The 23,132-nt window shown below is 36.9% G+C and overlaps 1 protein-coding gene across 7 annotated transcripts in view; it reads left to right on the plus strand.

Annotated features, from left to right (window-relative positions):
- MAP2 (microtubule associated protein 2) overlaps positions 1–23,132 on the plus strand; it is a 133,478-nt gene that overhangs the window by 34,048 nt on the left and 76,298 nt on the right. For all 7 annotated transcript variants that reach the window (XM_055573326.1, XM_055573319.1, XM_055573322.1 and 4 more), the window contains exon 3: positions 21,679–21,963. In XM_055573326.1, the coding sequence (XP_055429301.1) occupies positions 21,702–21,963 (262 nt within the window). In that variant the 5' untranslated portion in view covers positions 21,679–21,701. The remainder of the gene's footprint in view (positions 1–21,678; positions 21,964–23,132) is intronic.

Raw genomic sequence — 23,132 nt, forward strand, 5'->3', positions numbered from 1 at the left:
GAATACCAGTGATGGTTGTTGCCCTTTTCAGGATTCTTTCAGTTTGCCCATAACTTCTGGAATGCTGAGGAACTTTCCTGCCTCTTTTTGATGCATAATTTAATAGCATTTTGACAATATTGTATCCTACTGATATGTAATCTTGAATCTTAATTTATAGCATCAGAAAAACAGAGACAAATTAGCTAAGTGGAAATGGGAAAACGATTTTAAAAGCAGAAAATATTTATTTTCATATTCCATGTCATCTTTTGTCTACCTAATAATATTAATATTTGCCACAGCCTGACATTTCTTTGATATTTCTATATCTTCAGAATAGATTTACACCTTTTCCTGAAATGTTGTTGCGTGAAGTTTATCCTTTAAGACAATATTCTGTAAAAATAGGCTGATTTTTTTTATTTCATTTTTACAATATTCCTTAGGAGCAGCACTTGATGAGTATTTACACTGTTGAGAACATTTGGCAAGAGAAAGACAAACAGTAGGACCACAATACCCCAACAGTTAAGGGAAAGCAAAAGAAGACCTGCTATTTTCACCATCCTTTCTGAAAACAAGTACCTTTGACTTGTGCTGACTACAAGTCAAATGTAGTCACAAGCTGAATGCTATCTCATCAGCATTCAGCTCTGGTCTATGGCACTCTGTGCAAGCAATTTTAAAGGCAGATTTAAGCATTCTAAAAGTAAATTGTATTGGTAAGTTAGAATATCAGATGTTCCCTGTATGAAAGCCTTTTCTAATCTCTACTATCAGCTGGCAGTCGTACCCAGACCCCAAACCATTCTGGCTCTAACTGAGTAAGAATCTATTCCAGGGGTGAGGTTTTGAAGAGGGATGTCTCTTGGTTAACTCGAGACAGAAACAGGGAGATTTGCCCACATACTCTGGCACGAGTTAAAATAACAATAACAGTCCTCCTACTCAACAGCCTGAGTCATAAGCACATTCTACTGAGTTCTCTGCAATTCTGAGCAGATTGTTTGGGCTGCAATTCTGTAGGCAGAGGTGGGAACCACCTGCTGCAAAAAGGCTATAGTTCTTGTTCAGAGGATGCTGTTATTAAGCCTGGCCTTTTCACAGTTTGGCCAGATGGAGATAGGAAAAGACAAAATTTTGGTTCTGATGAGCACTTTTTCTAATGCTCAGAATAAAAGTAATGGTTATTATGCATTTAGTCCTTTCGTTTGGCCATGACTACAAGTTCCTTAATAAGGGAGGCTTACTGTGGGAATTCTTAAAAGATGGTTGCCTTCAGAAAATTCTGTAGACCTATTGCAGTAGCCTTTCTCAGTCAATTTGGGGAAGGAGTGAAAGTCAATAAGAAATCTCATTTTTGCTTAAGCAGAAGAGGGAAAATTCTTTTCTAATCACTGAAGTGCTTTATAATGCACGTGCTGAACACTAACCCCTTCAGCACGGGCCTCCAGTGGGAAAGATTGAGGGAAGGAGGAGAAGAGGGCAACAAAGGGTGAGATGGTTGGGTGGCATCACTGCCTCGATGGGTATGAGTTTGAGCAAACTCTGGGAGATAGTGAAGGACAGAGAAGCCTGGTGTGCTGCAGTCCGTGGGGTTACAAAGAGTCAGACAACTGAGCAACTGAACAACAGCAACATTTATCTGAACCTTTGATGAATTCCCATCTTCCTGACTCTTACATAATCCGGTTTTCCACCATGAAGCTTTTTCATATATATCAGATCATTTCTCTCCCCTTCTTAAAAGTTTTCTATAATATAAAGTTTCAAGCTCAGTAAGACTCTTCAAAACAGGACTCTAAGTAGCCCCTTTTGGACAACCACCAATCCCTCTCTTTCTTTCCTTCATTCTAACCATAGGAGACTACTTGTTGCTTCTTCAGCTTCAATTATTTCTCTTTGTGTACCATGTTTGTCTCATATTGCTTATTGCCTTTGTTATTTCTACCTAAATATTCATTTTCCCCTTGTTTGACTTATAAAAGCCTGTGTCTTTTCAATTCAAATGTCATTCCTTCTATGAAGCTTTTTTCTCCAGGCTGAAAGGTAGTATTAATTGTGCCTTTTGAGAGAGGAACCACTTTCATAGCCCTTTAATTGTATCTAGACTACAAAATAATCATCTTGCTGTATAATAATTTCATCTTTTTCCTCAGTTCTGTATAATCGTCAAAGGCAAATGTTTTGTCTTTGTTACATTTGTGCCTCCAGAACCATGTTATTAGATTTGAAACAAACTAATATTTAATACATTTTTGTTAATAGCTAATAACAACAATAAATTATTAGTAAATAATAACTGAAAGAGTGAATAGGTGATATATAAGTGAGGAGTTAAAGAGGTAAAAAACAAATGAGCTATAACTCAAGGTAGCAGATTTTCAAAACAGGTTTTATGATTGTGGTTGTTTTTTAATTGTCGTTTCTTTTGTGTGTGTGTGATTGTTATGGATAGAAAAAAAAAGTATGTTTATAGTCAGAAAGAAGGAAGAAGCTGACACTGTGATTTTGCAAGATAATATTTAAGGAGATGTTGAGGGAGAATGAAGAGGGACTGTGGAGACAGGAAGTAGACCAGATGTACAGTCTTCTATCTGCTACCATCTCAAGAAAGGCAGTGCTTTCACTTTGTCCTTGGCGAATATCAGACTGTCCTAAGATTCTCTGAAAATAGTTGCAAGTTTTTCTCCACCTTGGCCACAAGACAGGCATTAGAATAGGACCAACCTGATGGCTGGGCTCTTTGCTCCATCCATACCAGAAAAAGAGAGGGGCGTGAAGAAGGTAATATAGGCGGAGCAGCAGGAAATGTTCTTGCCTCAAGCTGACTCTTCCTTCTCCCATTCCAGCACCCATGACCTGTCCTAGCTGCTGTTGGGATCTGTTGTGCAGGCAGCAAATAGAAGTTGGTTACTGAAATTTGTTTCTTTTAACCCTGTTACTTCTATTAGTCTCGTCCTTTTTTTTTTTCTAATCTCATTATATATTTCTTCCAATTTTTCTCTAAGTACATTAGTCAGGATTGGCTAATTGCTAAAAAAAAAAAAAAAAAAAAAAAACTAGATTCAAAAGTGTGTTACAACTTTATTTATTGTTCATTTAACAGTCCTGGCTGAGTGTTTGAATTCGGAGGATGTCTTTCTTCTTCATAGTCAGCCTGGCATCCAGACTCCTTTTATTTATAGCTTTGCTTTGTTATTGTCTCCATTAAGCTGGTAGAAGGGAAAATACCACAGGGGAGCACATGGAAGTATATATGAGCAAAACCTAGAGATGCCTGTTCACAATTCATTGGTTACAGCTGGGTCATGTGGCCACATTTAAGTGCAAGGGAGATTGGTAAATGTAATCCTACTGTGTGCAATCCTAGGGAAAAAGAAAAGAGATTTTGATAAACTGCCAGTAGTCTCCAAAGGAAAATCTGTCTATGGAATTAATATATTTGAACAGTTAGATCAAATATTTCAAGCCCTGGCAAGAATAGATGCTATTCATATGTGGAGATAAAACTATGAATCACAATTTCAGTATCATGTTAAAATAGTAAATGTAAATACATCAGTTTATCAAAATTAATTCTTACAGGAGTACACAAATGAGATATGTTAAAAAGCCCTCCTTATAGAAATGAATGTTGTGTCCAAAAGGATAATGACTCAAAAAGCATAGTGCCTGATACTACTATTGGTTTTCTTCAATAGCTGCTTGCTAAAAGTATCAAATGATTAATTTATAGATGTAAGAAGCATCTTTGTAGGACAGGGCTTCCCTTGTGGCTCAGCTGGTAAAGAATCTATCTGCAATGTGGGAGACCTGGGTTCGATCCCTGGGTTGGGAAGATCCCCTAGAGAAAGGAACAGCTATCCACTCCAGTATTCTGGCCTCGAGAATTCCATGGATTGTGAAGTCTATGGGGTCACAAAGAGCTGGACATGACTGAGCAACTTTCACTTCACTTATAAAACAAAATTAATTGTATTATGGTAAATTTCTAAAATGCATTATAAAAAGACATGAATTGAGATAGTCAAATAAAAACTCATTTTTAACTGAAGAAAAGGTGTCCTTTTCAAGAAAAAATAAGTAAAGGTATAATATTGAGGAATATTTCCACTTTTGCAAAAATTTTTAAAGAGTTTTGATATTTGAATGAACTTACAAGTAGTATAGGCCCCATATTATGTTTTTCACTTGTTTTATCAGTACTATTTATTTGGAGAGTAGTAAATATTGTCATTTATATGGAGGGTAGCCATGCATCTGATTATTTTATGGGACTAGAATATGGTGTCATAGTATTGTATAAAAATCATTCAATTTTGTAGAATATTTAGCTAATATTTAGCTAATTATCTGCTAATAATTCTATCACAAAGTTTCAGGTTCCTGTGACTGTGGAACACTTGTGTTTTCATGTACATACTGCGTTGTAGTAAGTGTATGATCACTGATTTCCTTGAAGGTTAAAACTCCTTTCGCTTTGAGAATTGGTAGCAATTTAACCAAGTTCTCATGGCATCAGAGAACATTTTAAAATGAAGATAGCTTAATAAAAATAGCTCTTCCTACAAGAAAAACAATTTAATGTGTAAGAAGAATGAAAAGTGATCAGCAGAAATCCATCTTGGCTGAACCTGCAGGCTGATCCCTTCTGAGTGTCTCTGTCAGATCTTTCTTTCTGAGCAGTATAGTGATTTACTTAAACATGCTGATTTCTTATGATTGATTTGTTTACTCTTTTTCTTTTCTCACCCACCTTCCCATCCATACACACTTTTTTTTAATGAATGTCAAAGATTCCAGTTGTACTGTGTGCTCAGCAATTACTACAGAAGGCAGTTTGATTCTGAGACAGTTGTAGTCTCTGTGAGAGAAATTTAGAATTCACTAAAGCAAATACTTTAGTAAGGGGGCGCCAAAGCTTAACTCATTTAAAACCATTGTGAGCCAAGCTCTAGGAAAGATCCGGTAGTAATCAATCTTGAATGAAGAGCAAAGGGCCAAAACAATCAAAAGGACGTTTTTTCCAAGACAGACCACTGTGATACTAGAAAGTTCTTGCTACTGGGAAGCAGCATGTTAGCCTTTTTGTTTGGGGTTTATGTATTCCTTTTTGTTTACAACTTGAGTGGGTCTTGCCTTTGAAGCCTAAGAATTCTAAAGGAAGCTTTGTTTTAAAAGGAAGAGAAATTGCAAAGCAGAGTAATTTAAGATAATGTAACATAATATACATGCACACTCAAATATAATATACAGACATTTACCAACTGTGGATCATTTAAATATACACTACAGAAGGATTGTTTGAATGAAACATGAGAGCAGGGAAATTTTTCAATGAAGCTATGTAGGGAAGTAACATACTGATGTATAATTTTTATATAATTTTCTCATTGCAGAGCTGAGTAATTATATTATGTAATTTAATTAAATCCCCTTTGTTTGTTTTTGCTTTTGTTTTCTTTAGGAAACAGAGCCAAAAATATATTGCTGCAGTCTATATCAAAGAGTGTTCTGCCTGTTTTCCTCTAGTAGTTTTGTAGTGTCTGGTCTTACATTTAGGTCTTTTATCCCTTGAGTTTGTTTGTTTGGTTTTTTTTTAATCTGGCTTTGGAGAATGGTCTCATTTCACTTTTTTTACTTGTAGCTGTTCAGTTTTACCAGCACTACTTATTGAAAAGACTTTTTTCCTCCATTGTATATTGTTGCCTTCTTTGTCATAGATTAATCAGGTGGGTTTATTTCTGGGCTTTCTGTTCTGTTCCATTGATCTGTGTCTGTTTTTTGCCAGTATCATGCTGTTTTGATTACTATAACTTTATGGTATAGTCTGAAATCAGGGAGTGTGATTCCTCCATCTCTGTTCTTCTTTCTCAAGATTATTTTGGTTATTTGGGGTCTTATGTGTTTCCACACAAATTTTAAAACTCTTTTTTCTAGTTCTGTGAAAAATGGCCTTGGTATTCTACTTAGGGATTTTATTGAATCTGTAGATTACCTTGGGTAGTATAATCATTTTAACAGTATTGATTCTTCCAACCCAAGAACATGGTGTATCTTTCCATTTGAAATATTTGTACATAGATACTACATTGAAAATCCTCCTAATTCTTATTTTTCAAGAGTTTAAATCATGGCAGGTCTCTTTTGCTACTGTTGTTTCTGGTGTCTGAAATCTGCTTGTCTATTGGCACCCTGTGACCAGAGCTGCCATCCCCTCTCAGATGATGACTACAGCAGTCTTCTACTTGCCTCTCGGTTTCCCCTCTTTTCCCTGTTGTGGTCTGCCTTCCACACAGCAGCCATAAGGTATTTAAAAAGTTCTTACCACCCTCCTCAAAATTCTGCAGAGGCTTCTCATCATACATTTTCTCCAGCTTTTTTGAAACATAATTGACATTTTACATGTAAATTTAAAGTATTCAATATGATTTGATACATTTACATATTGCAAAATGATTACCACCAGAGCATTAACTGTCACCTCCATCACCCCATATAATTGTGTGTTAGTCACTCAGTCGTATCCAGCTCTTTGTGACCCCATGTACTGTAGCTTGCCAGGCTCCTCTGTCCATGAAATTCTCCAGGCAAGAATACTGGAGTGAGTTTCCATTTCCTCCTTCAGGGGATCTTCCCTACCCAGGAATCAAACACCCGTCTCCTGCATTGTAGGCAGATTCTTTACTGTCTGAGCCACCAGGGAATCATTTATTTTTTATGGTGGGAATGTTTAAGATCTACTCTGTTAGCAACTGTTAATGTATACAGTATACAGTATTTGGATCCCCAGATGTTATTGGTCTTATAACTGAAAGTTTGTACCCTTTGATCAATATTTCCCCATTTCTCCCTCTTAGAAATAAATCCAAACTCTTGACCCAAGTTCTGCAGGATCTTACACAACCTGGTTCCGCTTAGTTCTCATAGCACTCTTCCTGCATCTTACTCCAAGTCAGCCTCACACATAAGAAGTTAATTCACATCTCAGAGCCTCTGTATTTACAGCACCACCTCTTTCCTGGAGCATCCTTATCTGATTCTTTAAATAGCTAGCATCCTCCATGTTATTTAAGTCTCTGCTCCAAACTCATCTCCTCAGAGATGTTTCTCTGACCACCTTACAGAAAATAGTGGTTTCCTCTTGCCCTGTTATCTTCTCATTTAAAATTTTATATTAAATATGTGACATGTGAGGTTAAATAATTTAATATAAATTAATATTTAGTTCATATTAAGTTTAATATTTTAACTAGGTATTTGGTTACTGTATGATTACCTTATTAAAATGTAATTTTCATGAGGGTGGGAATTTTGCATGACCTATGGGGCACTGAGTGACTTAATTTTGTCTCAAAATAAACATCTTATATCCTTTCCCCATCTCCAATCCCACTACTACTACTTTAATTCAAACTCCTATATGCCCTCTCATTGATTATCACATTATGACCAACTATCTGCTTTTCCTGATTCTGATAATAATCTTCTATAACCCTTCCTACGGCTTATTTTATCATTCACTATCAGTTTAAAGTTTCTCAGTGGGGAACCATAATGATAACATTTGTACTACACAGCCTGACAGGATCTTCATCATCTGGACCCTTGCTGGGCATTCTGAAGCAGCCTTAATGTTTTCCAGCATGTTTCCAGTTCTGTTCTACCCCTACATCATATTACGCTGATTTTGTGCTTAGAATTATGCCACTATCCACTATGAATGCCCTTGAAGATTGAAAGCACATTTTGCCATTATGAAGTCTCCCATGACTTTTTTATTTCATAGGAACTGCCATAGAATCCCTGTTTATCTGTATTAAGGCATTTATCATATTATCACTTAAATACATGTTGACACGTTGATTTCTCTCAGTACCTTCTAAAGACCAAAAGCTGAGTCTTGCTGTTGTTGTTGTTCAGTTGCTAAGTCGTGTCTGACTCTTTGAGACCCCATGGAGTATAGCTTGCCAGGCTCTTCTGTCCACTGTCTCCCAGGTTTTGCTCAAATTGTCCATTGAGTCGGTGATGCTATTTAACCATCTCATGCTCTGCCGTCCTCTGAGTCTTGCTAGTATTTGCATATCCTCAGCATCTAGAACCAAGCCTGTGACATAATAGATGTTCAGTACATACTGATAAATTTCACCAGAAAAGAACATTTTCTAACCTAGCATGTCTCTTTTCTGTTCATGATTAAGGCACTGTATCACTTTTTTTTTTTTTTTTGGTTAAGAATGAGTGAGACAGTCTCTTTTCTTATTTATAAGTTCTTCCTGTAAAGACTTTTATTTTGTCCTAAGAAACACAGGAGGATTTCATGAACTTTGTTTTGAACAAAAATCTGTTGTATTGAGGGCTTCTGAGGTGATGCTAGTGGTAAAGATTATCTACCTGCCAATGCAGATGACATAAAGAGATGTAGGTTTGATCTCTGGGTTGGGAAGATCCCCTGGATGAGGGCATAGCAATCCACTCCAGTATTCTCGCCTAGAGAATCCCTTGGACAGAGAAGCCTAGCAGGCTATAGTCCATAGCAACTCAAAGAGTCAGACACGACTTAAGCAACTTAGCACACATGCACAACCTTTAAAAAGAAGATAATGTAGGTAATCCATATGCTTGCTTCTTGCTGAGAAGCCATTTCTTAATCTATAGATTTACTTTTGATACCCAAGTTCTTCAACATGGAATTGAAGAGAATTTCAAAAATGTTTTAGAGATTGTGGTGCCAGAGACAGGAAGATTTTCCAGATTTGTCTATTGCTTCTGTAAGTATACTAAGGTGAATTCTTGGATATATAGATTAGAAATATAAAAATCAAAGAGCGCCAACCTAAAGCTCAGACACTACTGCTGTATTTCTTTTGCCTCAATTCATTTGGAATCCCAAAAAGATGAGGTCCAGTCCACACTGGCCCTTTCTTTCTTTCCTTTTTTGAAAGCATTATTACCAGCTACGCTTCTAACCTTCCCAGAGATTTATCATCGGCCTTATCGGTCATCTTCTCTCCCCTTTTCTAATGCCATTAAAAAAGCATAAAATTCCTATCCTTTTCAATGCAGTGGTCATATATAGTGTCAAAACTATATTGGGTTTAATAAAAAGTAAGCACTGCTCAAAGAATATATTTTAAAAATTAATATGCTTCCTCAAAATTTGTGTGACTGTCATAGAAATGTATTTCACTAAAAATTAATTTAACATTTTTTACATTACAAATCATGGTCTATTTGCTCTTGACCAGGTCCCATCTGCCTTAATTGCCTATGATGGGTCTATTTTTATATCAAGATATTTTTACCTATTAGTGCAGCATACAATTTTGCCACATCAGTGCCTATACATGCATTAAGACTTCTACATGTAAGACTGGAATATTTGTCTTTGTAGACAAATTATTGTGACTATTTCTTTACTTGAATTTTTTTCAGCTTAGTTTTTAATCATCTCGTAAACACAGACTTATTACATATATTTCAGGCCTGGAGGATTTAGCAAATTTATGCCACATCATATTCCAGAAGGTTAGCAGAATACAAGTGACAAGCCATAAAAGTTAAACTGATTTCTAGAATTCACTCCAGGGTACACAAAGATATGTCAGCTCAGAGAGAGAAATCAAAGCAGTATATGAGGACTGACTGACCCAGTTGGATCAGACATGAGTTGTGAAGGAATTCCAAATGATAAGGATTTCTTGAGCTTTTTTTTTTTTGGTCCAACTCAACTGATGGAGTGAACAAGGATACTTGCAATTTAACTCAGAATTCTCCTGAGTCACAATTACAGATACACAGTACAACATGGCACACAGCCTGCTCCAAATCCAAAAAGAAAGAAAATGGGAAAAAGTTGTTCTGCTTTGTATGACTCATACTTTACTTTTATGTGACTCATATTTTACCTTTCCCTGGAAGAAAACTAGCGTTTATTATAATTAACTAGATTTTCGACTCTCCCTGGATGCTGTAGTTTAGTATATTTAAAAATGAAACTTATACAAATATTTTGCATCTATCCATTTTTCTTTTCGAATATATATGACTCAGATCTATATTCATGTAGCACCAATAGTGGCCTCTATCATTGCATTAACTGTGTTACCTTATAACATATATATTTCAAATACATCTGACCTCTTCAGTATAGTGTAAGCTGTTTGCGGCCCGAATCTATAATTTAATCATTGTTATATTCTTAGTGTCTAACAGAATTCTTGGTGTGAACCTAATGTTTAACAAATGTTATTGAATTAGATTCTAGAAAGTGTAATAAGTAAACTGATAATTGATAGCAATCTGAAAATTAAACGGGAGCTCAATACATGCTTTGTTAAAGGAATTTATTAATAGTGCCTCTTAAGGAAAAGTTCAGTTCTTCAGTCTATTCAAGGCTCTCTTTTCTCAATATTTTCCATTTCTTTGCTTCCATGTCTCATCAGATGAATCCAGATCTAACTAGGCCATATGTCTTTGTAATCCACTGTCACGTTTCAAATGACAAAAAAAAATGAATAAAGAAAACTTTAAAAGTGGCGTCAAAAGAACTTCATGAGGTTCACACTGAACAAAAACAAAGCAAAAAAAAAAAAAAAAAGAATTCCATCCTTTTTTTTCAGTGTTCATCAAAAATCAAGCAAAATATTTCCTAACACTGTATGGTCTAATGAAAGAGCACTCTTCAGAGCATGGTATATAATTAAACTTAACATATCTGAACTTCAGTTACAAACCAGACTCAAGAAAATAATAAATTGCCTGTCAGAATAGTATAAAGCATGATGCTTCTCACAACAAACAGATGGCTAGTAAGGTTTGTAAATAGGTAGATAATACATAGGTAGCTAGATAGATAGATAAAATACAGAAACTTTATAAGCAGTCTGGTAAAAAGAAGACAGTTAGGTTTTGTTTTAAATGATTACATTTTTGAACATGGAATCTACCCTCTCATTTCAATACTAATCTCATCACCACAGTCCAGATCTAGATGCTCCTTTTTTAAAGTGACTTTCTTTAAGAGTTGCTTCCACATTTAATCATGCATCCTTCCAATTCACTTTTAATACCACTGCTGGATCAATCATTCTAAAAAATAAACTTGATTATGTCACATGTCACATCTTTTGTTGGAGCCCTCTGGCTTTCAGGAGGAGTCTAAGCATGGCTTACTACACTTCTTAATTTTTCTACCCTTGCCCACCTGTCAGCCTCCTTTCCCCATGTCCCACTTAACCTCTGGACCACAGTGAACAATCTTCTGCTTTACATGTGTTCCTCATTCATTCGTGTAGTAAACACTTGTTATCAAACCTACTCTGTGCCACACACTATGTTAGGTGTTGGTAGTGGGAATATGAAATGCTCTCCCTCCAAGAGCTCACAGCTCCTTGATGAAGACAGTATGGGGAGGAACATCTAACACAGGGTGAAAACTGGACTTTGAGAGGCCAGAAGAATGCTCATTATGGGTATCTTCCTGGAAGGTGTTGCCTGCTGCTGCTGCTAAGTCGCCTCAGTCGTGTCCAACTCTGTGCAACCCCATAGACAGCAGCCCACCAGGCTCTCCCATCCCTGGGATTCTCCAGGCTAGAACACTGGAGTGGGGTTGCCATTTCCTTCTCCAGTGCAGGAAAGTGAAAAGTGAAAGTGAAGTCGCTCAGTCGTGTCCGACCCTCAGCGACCCCATGGACTGCAACCCACCAGGCTCCTCCATCCATGGGATTTTCCAGGCAAGAGTGCTGGAGTGGGGTGCCATTGCCTTCTCTGGGAAGGTGTTGCCTAGCCCAAATCAAAAATAACGCAGTTTGCAATTGTGATCATCCAGGCTCTATCTTCCTAGAAAACGTCCCTCCTTTCTTTGGTTAACTTGTCCTTTAAACTCAACTCAGTGTTCCCTCCCCCGGGAAGTTTTGATTAACTTCCCAGGGTGGTAAGAACTGTCCCTGTGCCTCCACAGATTCTTGTCTTTATCTGCTTCACAGCATGACTTTTTCTTGTTGGTTTGCCTGGGGGCTCCTTCTGCATAAGGGCCATATGTTTTTTCTTGTATCCCTAGTGCATTCCCTATGACACAAAGAGCCTTTCTTTTAATGTTTGTTTAATGTTAATTTCTCAAAAAATTAACTGGCTAATGAATTAAGATTTGTAATCTCAGTCGGAAAACATTTTAGAAGTCATATAGGCCAACATCCCCTTGAGTCTATAATGTTCATGACAGGATAGGCATTCAGCTTGTGCTTCAGCACATCCATTGACAAAGAGTGCATTATGTTCAAAGATGTGCAGAAAACAAATGCTGTGACTGAGTATCCTAGCAGCCATATACACTTAGTGTATTTAGGACAAGACTGTAATCAGAACATGTTCAGAGGCAGAGCTTCAGTCACATAGCTTGTGTTTGTGGAGGAGGAGTTGTTCATCAAAAGATAAAGAGACTGAGCAGATCAGACAAAGAGGCAGAAAAGAGCACAGTGGCATCTTGCTTATAATTTCACAGGACTTCATCCTTCCTTCTGTCTTAAATAGCTAAAAGGAGATCCCATTTATGGAACACCATCAAGTATTTACTTTTTAAATAAATCCTTAACTTCCAAGTCTCCACCTTTTTTTTTCATGACTTCCATTTTCTTTTCCAACTTTTGGGGTTTTAGAGGGGTTATTCTAGCATCTTATTTTGTGATATATAGCACAGCCTCCAGGTTTACCTGGGTCATGGCCCTGCTCCCACCTCCTTTAAAGAAATCTCTGAAGCATATTGTCCTCAAGTACTAATTGCTGTACTTGTAGCCCCTTAATGCACAACCAGTGCCTTCCCTGTAAGGTGGTCCTCAGGTGTCTAGAACTAAAGGATCTTCATTTGGTAATGGTGCCAGTAAATACTTACGACAATCTGGAATTCTACAGAATAGTCCTTAGATTTGCACCCAAAGGAGATTTACAGTGTGTTATTATGTGACACTGGACAAAGTCTTACAGGTCTGGAATCAGATTTCAAGCTGAAAAAGTTTGAAACAAAATTGTTAATTGTCAAATTCCAAGTGACAATTTGCCTCTTAAACTCTTATCCTAGTACTTAAATTTATGTCTAAGGAAGATTTTATTAAACTTATTGTGACTGAATTTCTCTTTATATGATAAAAGAAAATTACTGATGTAGGGGTCAAAATTGATCCGTTCAGTGACCTGATGCTTATGAAAGTAATGCTCAGATTTTGTTCATGTCTAAGTTTGAACACCTAGTAAATGAGAAAGCCAGCATTCAATCCTGATTTTCTGATTAGAAATCTATTACTTATCTCACTGTATCTCTAGTATGTAGGTCCTTAGTGAGATATCATCAGTAGAAGCTGAAGCTTCAGAGCATTTAAATACTATTCATTTCTGATATGTATATTTATTGGTTCTTTGGCATCTGGTCCCATCACTTCATGGGAAATAGATGGGGAGACAGTGGAAACAGTGTCAGACTTTATTTTGGGGGGCTCCAAAATCACTGCAGATGGTGATTTCAGCCATGAAATTAAAAGACGCTTACTCCTTGGAAGAAAAGTTATGACCAACCTAGATAGCATATTCAAAAGCAGAGACGTTACTTTGCCAACAAAGGTCCGTCTAGTCAAAGCTATGGTTTTTCCAGTGGTCATGTATGGATGTGAGAGTTGGACTGTGAAGAAAGCTGAGCACCGAAGAATTGATGCTTTTGAACTGTGGTGTTGGAGAAGACTCTTGAGAGTCCTTTGGACTGCAAGGAGATCCAACCAGTCCATTCTGAAGGAGATCAGCCTTGGGATTTCTTTGGAAGGAATGATGCTAAAGCTGAAACTCCAGTACTTTGGCCACTTCATGCAAAGAGTTGACTCATTGGAAAAGACTCTGATGCTGGGAGGGATTGGGGGCAGGAGGAGAAGGGGACAACAGAGGATGAGATGGCTGGATGGCATCACTGACTTGATGGACATGAGTTTGAGTGAACTCCGGGAGTTGGTGATGGACGGGGAGGCCTGGCATGCTGCGATTCATGGGGTCGCAAAGAGTTGGACACGACTGAGTGACTGAACTGAATTGAACTGAAGTTCAGAAATATATACAACAGTGAAATATAGATTGTATACCATAGTTACATAAAGCTCCTTACCCAGTTTAATGTAATAGATTGTTTTCAATGGAATGGGTATATGAAGTTAGAGTCCTTATCTGGATTGCCTCCTTTTCCTGTACCTCATTCCACCAATTTGACTGCTTGGTGAAAGATCTAGCAGTGGAATGGATGTAGTAGGTTTGGCTTCTCATTCCAGATCTCCCTGGAAGAATCTAACTTGGTCAAATAATTTACTCTCTCTGGCTTCAGTTTTTCAATATGTAGCAAACTGTACATTGAATCCTATTGCTAAAAGTTTTTATATAAGAGCCACCAAGTAATAACAACAAATAAAAGGTAACATTTGTTGGGTACTTTCAACTTGCCTGGAACTCTACTTTATCTGTTTTACCTTATCTGATTCTACCAGTACCCTAGCACTGGCTTGTTGTGTACTCTGCGTTCATTATCATCAGAAATAATGATGCATTCACCAGCTCTCTTGATGTGAATTGTTTATTAGTCATGGTGTGTGATGAAGAATGAATCATCCTGAAAAAAAATAAAAGGATGAATCATCCTTGTTGGTATTTTACAATCAATCTGAAAAGAGCAGAGAAGACATGAAACAATTATTTGGATTTTCAGATATTCATGTCATCTTAATTTTTTTCTTAATTTTTTTTTAATTTTTGTACAGAGATGAAGAGAAAATATATAGAGTTATAGTCAGTTAGTCCACAACTGTTTAAGCTTAGAACTCCTCAACACTTGGAAGTAGAGATATGGATTCTACATAAATTTCTATTTTTAGGGGCCAAAACAGAAGTTTCTGTTTTGTAGTACTGACATGGATAGTTAATAGTGTAAGGCATAATTGTGCCTGCATGGAAAGGGGAAACAATATTCATAAGCTTTTATATAACTGGTTGTTTTATTCTTTGTTCATCCTTGGATATCTATCAGTACAAAACTATAATCCCAGTGTTTTTATTGAACTGGCACATTGCATGATGACAGGGCAGAACGTATCACAGAAAACATCCTAGAACTGTTCATGCCAAGTGCATTATGAAAATGGAGACATGTCTGTCTGGCACACAATATATTTTTCCTTTAGATTTTCCAAGCTTTCTTTGTTTCTCCCTTTGCCAGTTTTTTAGAGTATTTAATGGTGCCTGGTAATAACTATAATCAGGGACTATTTCTGTGCTTTGTGATCTTTCTAATGTTGTAATCCAAAGAAAAACAGTGAGATTTGTGGTTTTATGGGAATCCCAAGAGGAAAAGTTATACTTTACTAAATGACATTTTCAGCACACATGTCAACTATCTAGATATTAAATCATTTAGTTAACTTCTTTGAGGGCTTTGCTAGTTCAAACCATCACATATACACACCATGCCTGCTACCCCACATCCATCTCCAAATTAATCTAACAGATGAAGATTATAACTAGATTTAAGATACTTCAGGCATGTGTACTTTTGTCTTAAACCATTAATGAATGCCAAGAAGTGTCTAAAATAAATATTCTAAAGGCATCTTGAAGATGTTGATAAACTGACCAAGGACTAGTCTCTGTTTTCACAGTATGCAGTAGGTTTTTTTTTAATCACAGACAATGGGTAACTTTAATCATTCTTCTGAAATATTTCTACTTCCTTCAAGTAGGATTAGACACAACAGAGAATTGGCATGTTCCCAAGAAGCTCACTGAAAGCAGTCACTGAACTCCATCCCATCGTTCATAAATATCTTGGGTTAAGGCAGTGAAAGACTCAGCTTCTATTTGTCAGATTGATCACCTTGTGCTATCAAGATAATTGCTTTAATGCTTTACTCCAGTTATTCCATAGGAGTATTTCTTGTATGTATTTCTGTCACTCCCCACTCTGTTCTGAGGTCCTATGTGGCAGGTTTGCCTGCAAGTACCAATCTTCAAACTTCAGTATGTCAGAGTAACTTGTTAAATCTGTTAAAATACCAATTTCCAAGCCCTAAAACCAGAAATTCTCACTTTCTGGGATGGAGATGTGCCATGTTCTCAGTCATATCCGACTCTTTGCGACCTTATGGACTATAGCCTGCCAGGCTCCTGTGTCCATGGAATTCTCCAGGCAAGAATACTGGAGTGGGTTGCCATTTCCTTCTCCAGGGGATCTTACTGACCCAGGGATCAAACCCACATCTCCTGTGTCTCCTGCATTGCAGGCTGATTTTGGCTGGAAACACTTCAAGTTACATTGGAATGGATGATCATCACCGAAGGCCATTTTAGCTTCATGATTTTAAAGCTTTTTTCTCTTAAAGGTATTTCTAAACCTGTATGTTGCACAGTCACTATTATGTATGCAAAGTCTTATTTGGGTCTAGAAGTTTGTTCTGCTTGATGTTATTTTTCGTATGCTCTCAATGGAGTTAGAACTTAAATCTCCGTTCTGTCATGCCTGAAAATTAGGTTTCAGAATGAATCTTCTCTCGTTGGTTGGGTTTGTGTGTGTGTGTGTTCAGTCACTCAATTACTTCTGGCTGTTTGTGACACCATGAACTGTAGCCAGCCAGATGTCTCTGTCCTTGGGATTCTCAAGGCAAGAATACTGGAGTGGGTTTCCATTTCTTTCTCCAGGGGATCTTCTTGACCTAGGAATTGAACTCATGTCACCTGCAACTAGTTGAGCTACTGTTGGCCAAATACCCATAGCTGACAGAACCAATCTGGAGGTGTTAATTTAACATTCAACAACTGTTTGCAGCCTACACATGGCTTAGACAATAAAGAATCTGCCTGCAATGCAGGAGACCCGGGTTCAGTCCCTGGGTTGGGAAGATCCTCTGGAGAAGGAAATGGTACCCCTTCCAGTGTTCTTGCCTGGAAAAATGCCATAGACAGAGGAGCCTGGTGACTATAGTCCATGGTGTCACAAAGAGTTGGACATGACTGAGCGACTAAAACTTTCAAAGATTCTTTTTTCATATTTATCCATCAGTGAAATGAATCAGAGAGTATAGCCATGATCAGTGGATTCAACAGCTGGTGTGAAAAAATCATGCATGTTCTTACCAAGGAGCATTAGATTGAGAAATCCAGGTCTAAGCCTTATAAGGCTTAGGAAACTGGAAGAACTGGAATTTTAACAGCTGGGATTTTGATGAAATAAGAAATATCTGTCCTTAGAGAACTTTCAAATATCAAGAGGAAATTGTTTAATAATAAGAGGTAGCAGAGATTGAAGCTCACCACTCAAGTCTATAACAGTATTTCTGGTGGCACAAGATCTTCTCTTGACATTTTTTCCAATGGTATATCTTAATTGGGAAGATTACTGGGGCCCTGCATTATGTCACATAATAGCCATGATATGATAGAGTCAAGTGAAATATTTCATTCTCATACAAAATAGATATTGGAACTTCTTGGATTTCTTTTTAAAAATCCGTATTACAGATATCTATATCCTCATTCATATTGTCATTTATGCTTAGCCCTAACAGCTAAGATCTCATTGCAACTTATTATGAATTATAACTCAATGCCTTGGACTTAGTACTGTTTTTAAAAACTTAGGAATTTCCTTGCTCACATTATCAAGCTAGGCTTTTGGGAAGAGGAGAAGGTGGAGAGTTCCAGTAGCTTCTCAGCTTGCTTTTTCTATCCAGAAGATTGTGCAGCAGATGTCTAGCTGTTCAGTGCTTAGGAGCAGGAGGTTATGTGATCTTTTGCAGTATGGAGAGAGGAGAGTATTTCCCTTTACATAGTAGGAATGGGATGTTACAATTCCTGCTACCTCACAAATTTTCTTTTATAGACTTGGAAAGGATTTGCCTTTCTCTCAGTTTTCTTATCACCGTTAATTCCACAAGCATGATTTTCAGAGATTCAGGTAAAAGTAATACTATACATCAGGAAGAAGAAATTAAAGGAAGTTGTGATAACTTTTAACTATGTTCTAACACCATTCTGAAGAGTAGAGATTATCTGTGACCCCAAAACACTGATTGGGTGTTTAAGTGAAATTTATCATGAATGGGTGGTATTTTAATAATATCATGTTGTTATTTTAAGGGAGTGGGTCTAAATAATGTCTCCTCTGATTCCAGATGCTTTTCATTAAAACTGAAACAAATCTTTCCAAATCATATTTTCTGTCAAAAAAGTTTTTCCAGAGCAATGCCAGTTCTAGCTTGAAATCTCCTCAAATGCTTGTCACTTAATAGATAGTTAGGCTCTGTATGTTTCAAAAGCCCAACAAATTAGAAAGTGAAATATGACTAATTACCTGTGTTTGAAGGAGTATTATCTGAATAGTCTCATCAGGAATCCAGATGATGCATTTTAGATAATAAACTCACTTTATTTGTACATCTGATAGCAGTGGAAGTCAGTGTAGCCAGCCTTGCCTTTCTTCTTCCAGCGTTAGTTTTTATCGACTAACTATAAAGAAAGAATTAAAAACTTGAAAGTATTAAAGACTAAGGAATTCACTTTTGAATACCTGTTCTCTTGAAAACAAATTATCATGTTTTAAGTGGATGATTCTCAAGTAACACACTGCTCATTTCAGTGTTGGATTTTTAGGTTCAAGATGAAGATTTTTAGCCACTGAGAAATCTTTTCCACCTCTCTCTGGGGGAAAAATTGTGACATTTTGCTGGGAGTTGCAGGTGCTCATATTATTTTATATCCTTTGAATGTCTGTGGCAAGAACTCCCAGGGGTAAACATGGGCTGAAATACAAATCTAAGTATTTTCCAAATCCTTTTGGAGATGTTAATAAAGGTAGCATCAAATGAAGGTTCTGTAGCCAATTACTTGGGATGCTTCGCACACCAGTGCCCTACCCTGAGATTGCCATGTGCAGTAAAAGAGCAAAAGCTGTCAGAAAACTTGTATTATACATGCCCATGTAACTCAGCATTGCCCAAGCTTATTTGAGCACTTTACTGCTAGTGGTCTTTCTCCCAAAAATGTAATCGAAGACTAATCATGAAAAAATGTCAGACAGATTTCAATAGAGAGACATCTAGAATTTACCTGACCAGTATTTTTTAAGGTCATCCACAACAAAGAAAGTCTGAGAACCTCTCACAGCCTGGAGGAACCTGAAGAGACATGGAACTAAATGTAATGTAGAATCTTGGATGAGATTCTAGAACCAAAAAAAAAGATTAGGTAAAAACTAAGGGAATCTAAACTATGAACTTTAGTTAATAATAATGCATCAGTACTGTTTCATTAATTATAGCAAATGAATCACACTAATATGTTAATGACAGGGAAATTTGAGTGCAGAAGATACATAGGAACTCTATATTATCTGTTCAAATGTTTCTGTAAATCTGAAATTGCCCCCAAAATAGAAAACCTGTTAATCTTTTTAAAAGCAATATTAACAAGTCATGTACTTCTTTGTGGGGAAGTTTTTCTATTTATAAGTGTTCACTCTGCACAGAAACAATAGTTTGGACCATTTAAGAATGTGGGGATCTTATTTAAGCTGTTCTGGTACAGAAAAAGTAAAGAAATCAAGGCATGTAAAGGTAAGGATGCTGAGCCAACAGTCTCACTAGCAATAAAATATTGTGATCAAGGTCACAGTTTGAATGTAGATCATTTTTTCAGCCCATTAGACATACGGAGATGCCAGAACAACTCAGAAGAAACACAGTCCTCAGACTCCCAATTTAGGTCCTTTCTTATTTGACTAGAATACAGCAGTGGAGTGGGATCTAGAACATTGCAGAACCATCTTTATAAAAGGTTCTGTTTTCAGATGTACACATGGAGTGGTTAGTTCTTAGGACACACTCCTCCCATTAGGCTCTCCTGTCCCAAACATTGGCTATGCCTGTCTTGGAACGTTCAATCATTTCTCTGTGATACATGGGCAGAAATTTGTAAGTAACTCTTATTATTGGACTTACCAGGTTTTCAGGCTCCTCTTCGTATGCCAACAATTCCAGAAAAACTACTGAAAGTATTTCATATGTAATGAGTGGTGGTATGATGACTGTTAGTATTATTATAATAACAATGGCAAAGGTAGAAACTACTATTTATTGAGCTTGTTGGGGGCTGTGCTGAGTCCTTACTTTGTTTAAATTTGCAACAAAGCAATAAACTAGGCATCATTGTCCTCATTTTACAGATAAAGATACTCTTGCATGCACGCAATTCTTTATACGTCGTCAGTGATGTGGGGATGCACTTTGATTTATTCAGAAGCCCTTCAATCAATGTTTTAAAAACTAAATTGCTTAAATCCTGTTTAAATGCTCATAGGGAAGATAAGTATAACCCTTATGGGAAGCAATTGTAGGGGTGTGGGGAGGGGCTTTGGCGTTGTCAAATTAGTTCAAATGAGTTAACTCGTGTAGTTCTTGGTATGAACAGAAAATTAGAATAGGGACCTTAGAATAGCATTGAAATTCAGTAAAATAATAATAATAAGATTCTTGCTAGAAATCTGATAGAAAGCTTACTTTCGTGACAGCTTTATTTATTTGTGATGTCTCTAAACAGAACGTGGTAGCTAGAATTGGATTTGTTTTCATAGACTTTTTGTTTGTTTATTTGGAGAGTTTGGGTTGAGTTACTATTTTGGGAAAAAAAAAAAAAGGAAAATGTTCTTAGCTTCCATCAGAGATTCTGATTGTCTATGTCATCATCAGGGTGGGGACAATAGACCATCAGTGAAGCTACATTGCTGGCAACAGCATTTCAAAACAGTGATGTATCACTTCTTGTCAACTACATCTGTAAATTTAGTGGCTTCAGCATATAAGTGAAGGCTGTGCAGTACCTACTGTTGCCTTATTAACACATGCAGAATACCTACTCCATGACTTATTCAAACTTTACTATAATTTATGGCCACCTAATGAATATTAATGACTTAACTGAATTGACTTAATTGTGACATAATACTGTAAGTTGTGACATAGGCCTAATATATTTATTCTCTATGTAAGATTTATACCAAGAGAAAATGCCATTCCCTTTTTAATCTATAGATAGAGCTTAGAAAAGTTTGCTGAAAAATTAAGTCAAAACTCTCTTTCTCTTAATATTCAGTATCCAGAAAGATATATCTTCCTCTGGTTTGAATTAAACGTCTTTGAAATTGAAAGGACTAATATACTGACCATTGTCTTTTCTAGATTTCACAGAGGGTTGTGGTTTTAAAGAGTATTTGGAATAATCTTCCATAATCCAGCATGTCCCGTGAGCCATTCTTTTCCCTACTGTTTTCTATCCAGTTTTCTCATATTACAGATTTTCCCTATTTTCCCTGTTGAGTCAGGGTCATATGTCAATGAAAGTTAGCTCAGATATGTCCTTAAATGCCAAACACTAGTTTTAAAAAATAGAGTATATGAAACGAATGGTGATCTTATATGGAAAAAAAAAAAAATAGATATTCCGGAAAAGATCTGTTAAAAACTAAGGTGTTAACAGTAGCTACCTCTTGATATTAAAAGTGGGTTATTGAATGTGTTTTCTTGACCATCAGTTGCTGGTGAGTTTGCTGTCAATTTTCCCTATTCTAGTACTTCAGATAATCTTTCTCCAAGGTCATGGCTGCCATTTTTCTTCTTCCAATCACAGGAAACATCCCAGGACATTGAAGAATGGCAGATGATCGGAAAGATGAAGCCAAGGCGCCTCACTGGACCTCAGCTCAACTTACAGAGGCATCCGCCCAACCTCACCCACCGGAGATCAAGGATCAAGGTGGGGCAGGGGAAGGACTTGTCAGAAGCGCCAATGGATTCCCCTACAGAGAGGATGAAGAGGGCGCCTTTGGAGAACATGGGTCACAGGGCACCTACTCAAATACCAAAGAGAATGGAATCAATGGAGAACTGACCTCAACTGACAGAGAAACAGCAGGTAACTAAGGGCTCTTCTGTCACCAGTGCTTGCTTTGTGCTTTGAAGTCTGTTTACGCTTCAAGTGAATTAGTTTACAGCACTGATCTTTCTCTAGTGCTAGGACTGAGATTCTAGTCAGTCAAGGGAAATAGACACTGAAAGGAGAGAAAAATCATAGGAACTAGCCTGACATTCCCTCAGATCAGTTATATTCTCAATCTTATCTCCTTTTTAATTTTTAATTTATTTATTTTTGGCTGTGCCGAGCAGCTTGCAGGATCTTAGTTCTCCGACTGGGGATCAAACCCAGGGCCCTCACAGTGAAAGCTCAGAGTCCTAACCTCTGGACCACCATGGAATTTCCATTTACCACCTTAATTTTAGTAGACAAATGGCTTGGTGTGTGTGTGTTGCTAATAACTGTCAGCATTTTAAATCACTGAAAAAAAAACTTCACTAACTGGGATTCTCTTGAATGATATTGGACTTAAATCTGATTAATTGATAAGATGCACATTTACTTTTTAGGGCAGGAAGAAATGTAGTCTGTCTCCCAGCCTTAAAAAGGAAAAAAGAAAGGAAACCAGCACCTGCATACACGGGAACCATTTAATACTTCTTTGGATAGCTTTTTAGAACTAATATACAGATGCTTAAAGGATAACAGAATATAATTTAATCTTAAAGTATGATTTCTACCAGAGGTTTGTTGATGATATTGTCATTAATGGCTTAAAGAAACATTCAGTTCAGCTCAGTCTCTCAGTCACGTCCGACACTTTGCTATCCCACAGACTGCAGCACATTAGTCTGCTCTATAGTGTTCTTTATCATTATTTTCCTTTTCTCTGTAATTCAGAATTTAATGTATTTGAAGACAGTAATTTGCTGTCCAAATGCTACTCCCTGCTACTCCAAAAACAGTAAGTAAACTGCTAGTAAGAACAGCTCTGTCTGCTTCAAGATCATCCCTTACTTATTCAAGGGTTAGTTTTCTACAGTCGATTGGTTAGCTACACATCCACTGTACACTCAGTTCAAAAAATATATTTAAATTTTAATGGGCAAGTATGAAAGGCATTTCAAATAACTGAAATTACATACATACATACAGTGTGATTCTTTTCATTTAACAAACTACTGTTGAACATTTTCTACATATAAGCTGTGCCAGGACAAGTGCAAAGA

The sequence above is a fragment of the Bubalus kerabau genome, chromosome 3 (genome assembly GCF_029407905.1).
Source record: "Bubalus kerabau isolate K-KA32 ecotype Philippines breed swamp buffalo chromosome 3, PCC_UOA_SB_1v2, whole genome shotgun sequence".
Taxonomy (NCBI): Eukaryota; Metazoa; Chordata; class Mammalia; order Artiodactyla; family Bovidae; genus Bubalus; species Bubalus kerabau.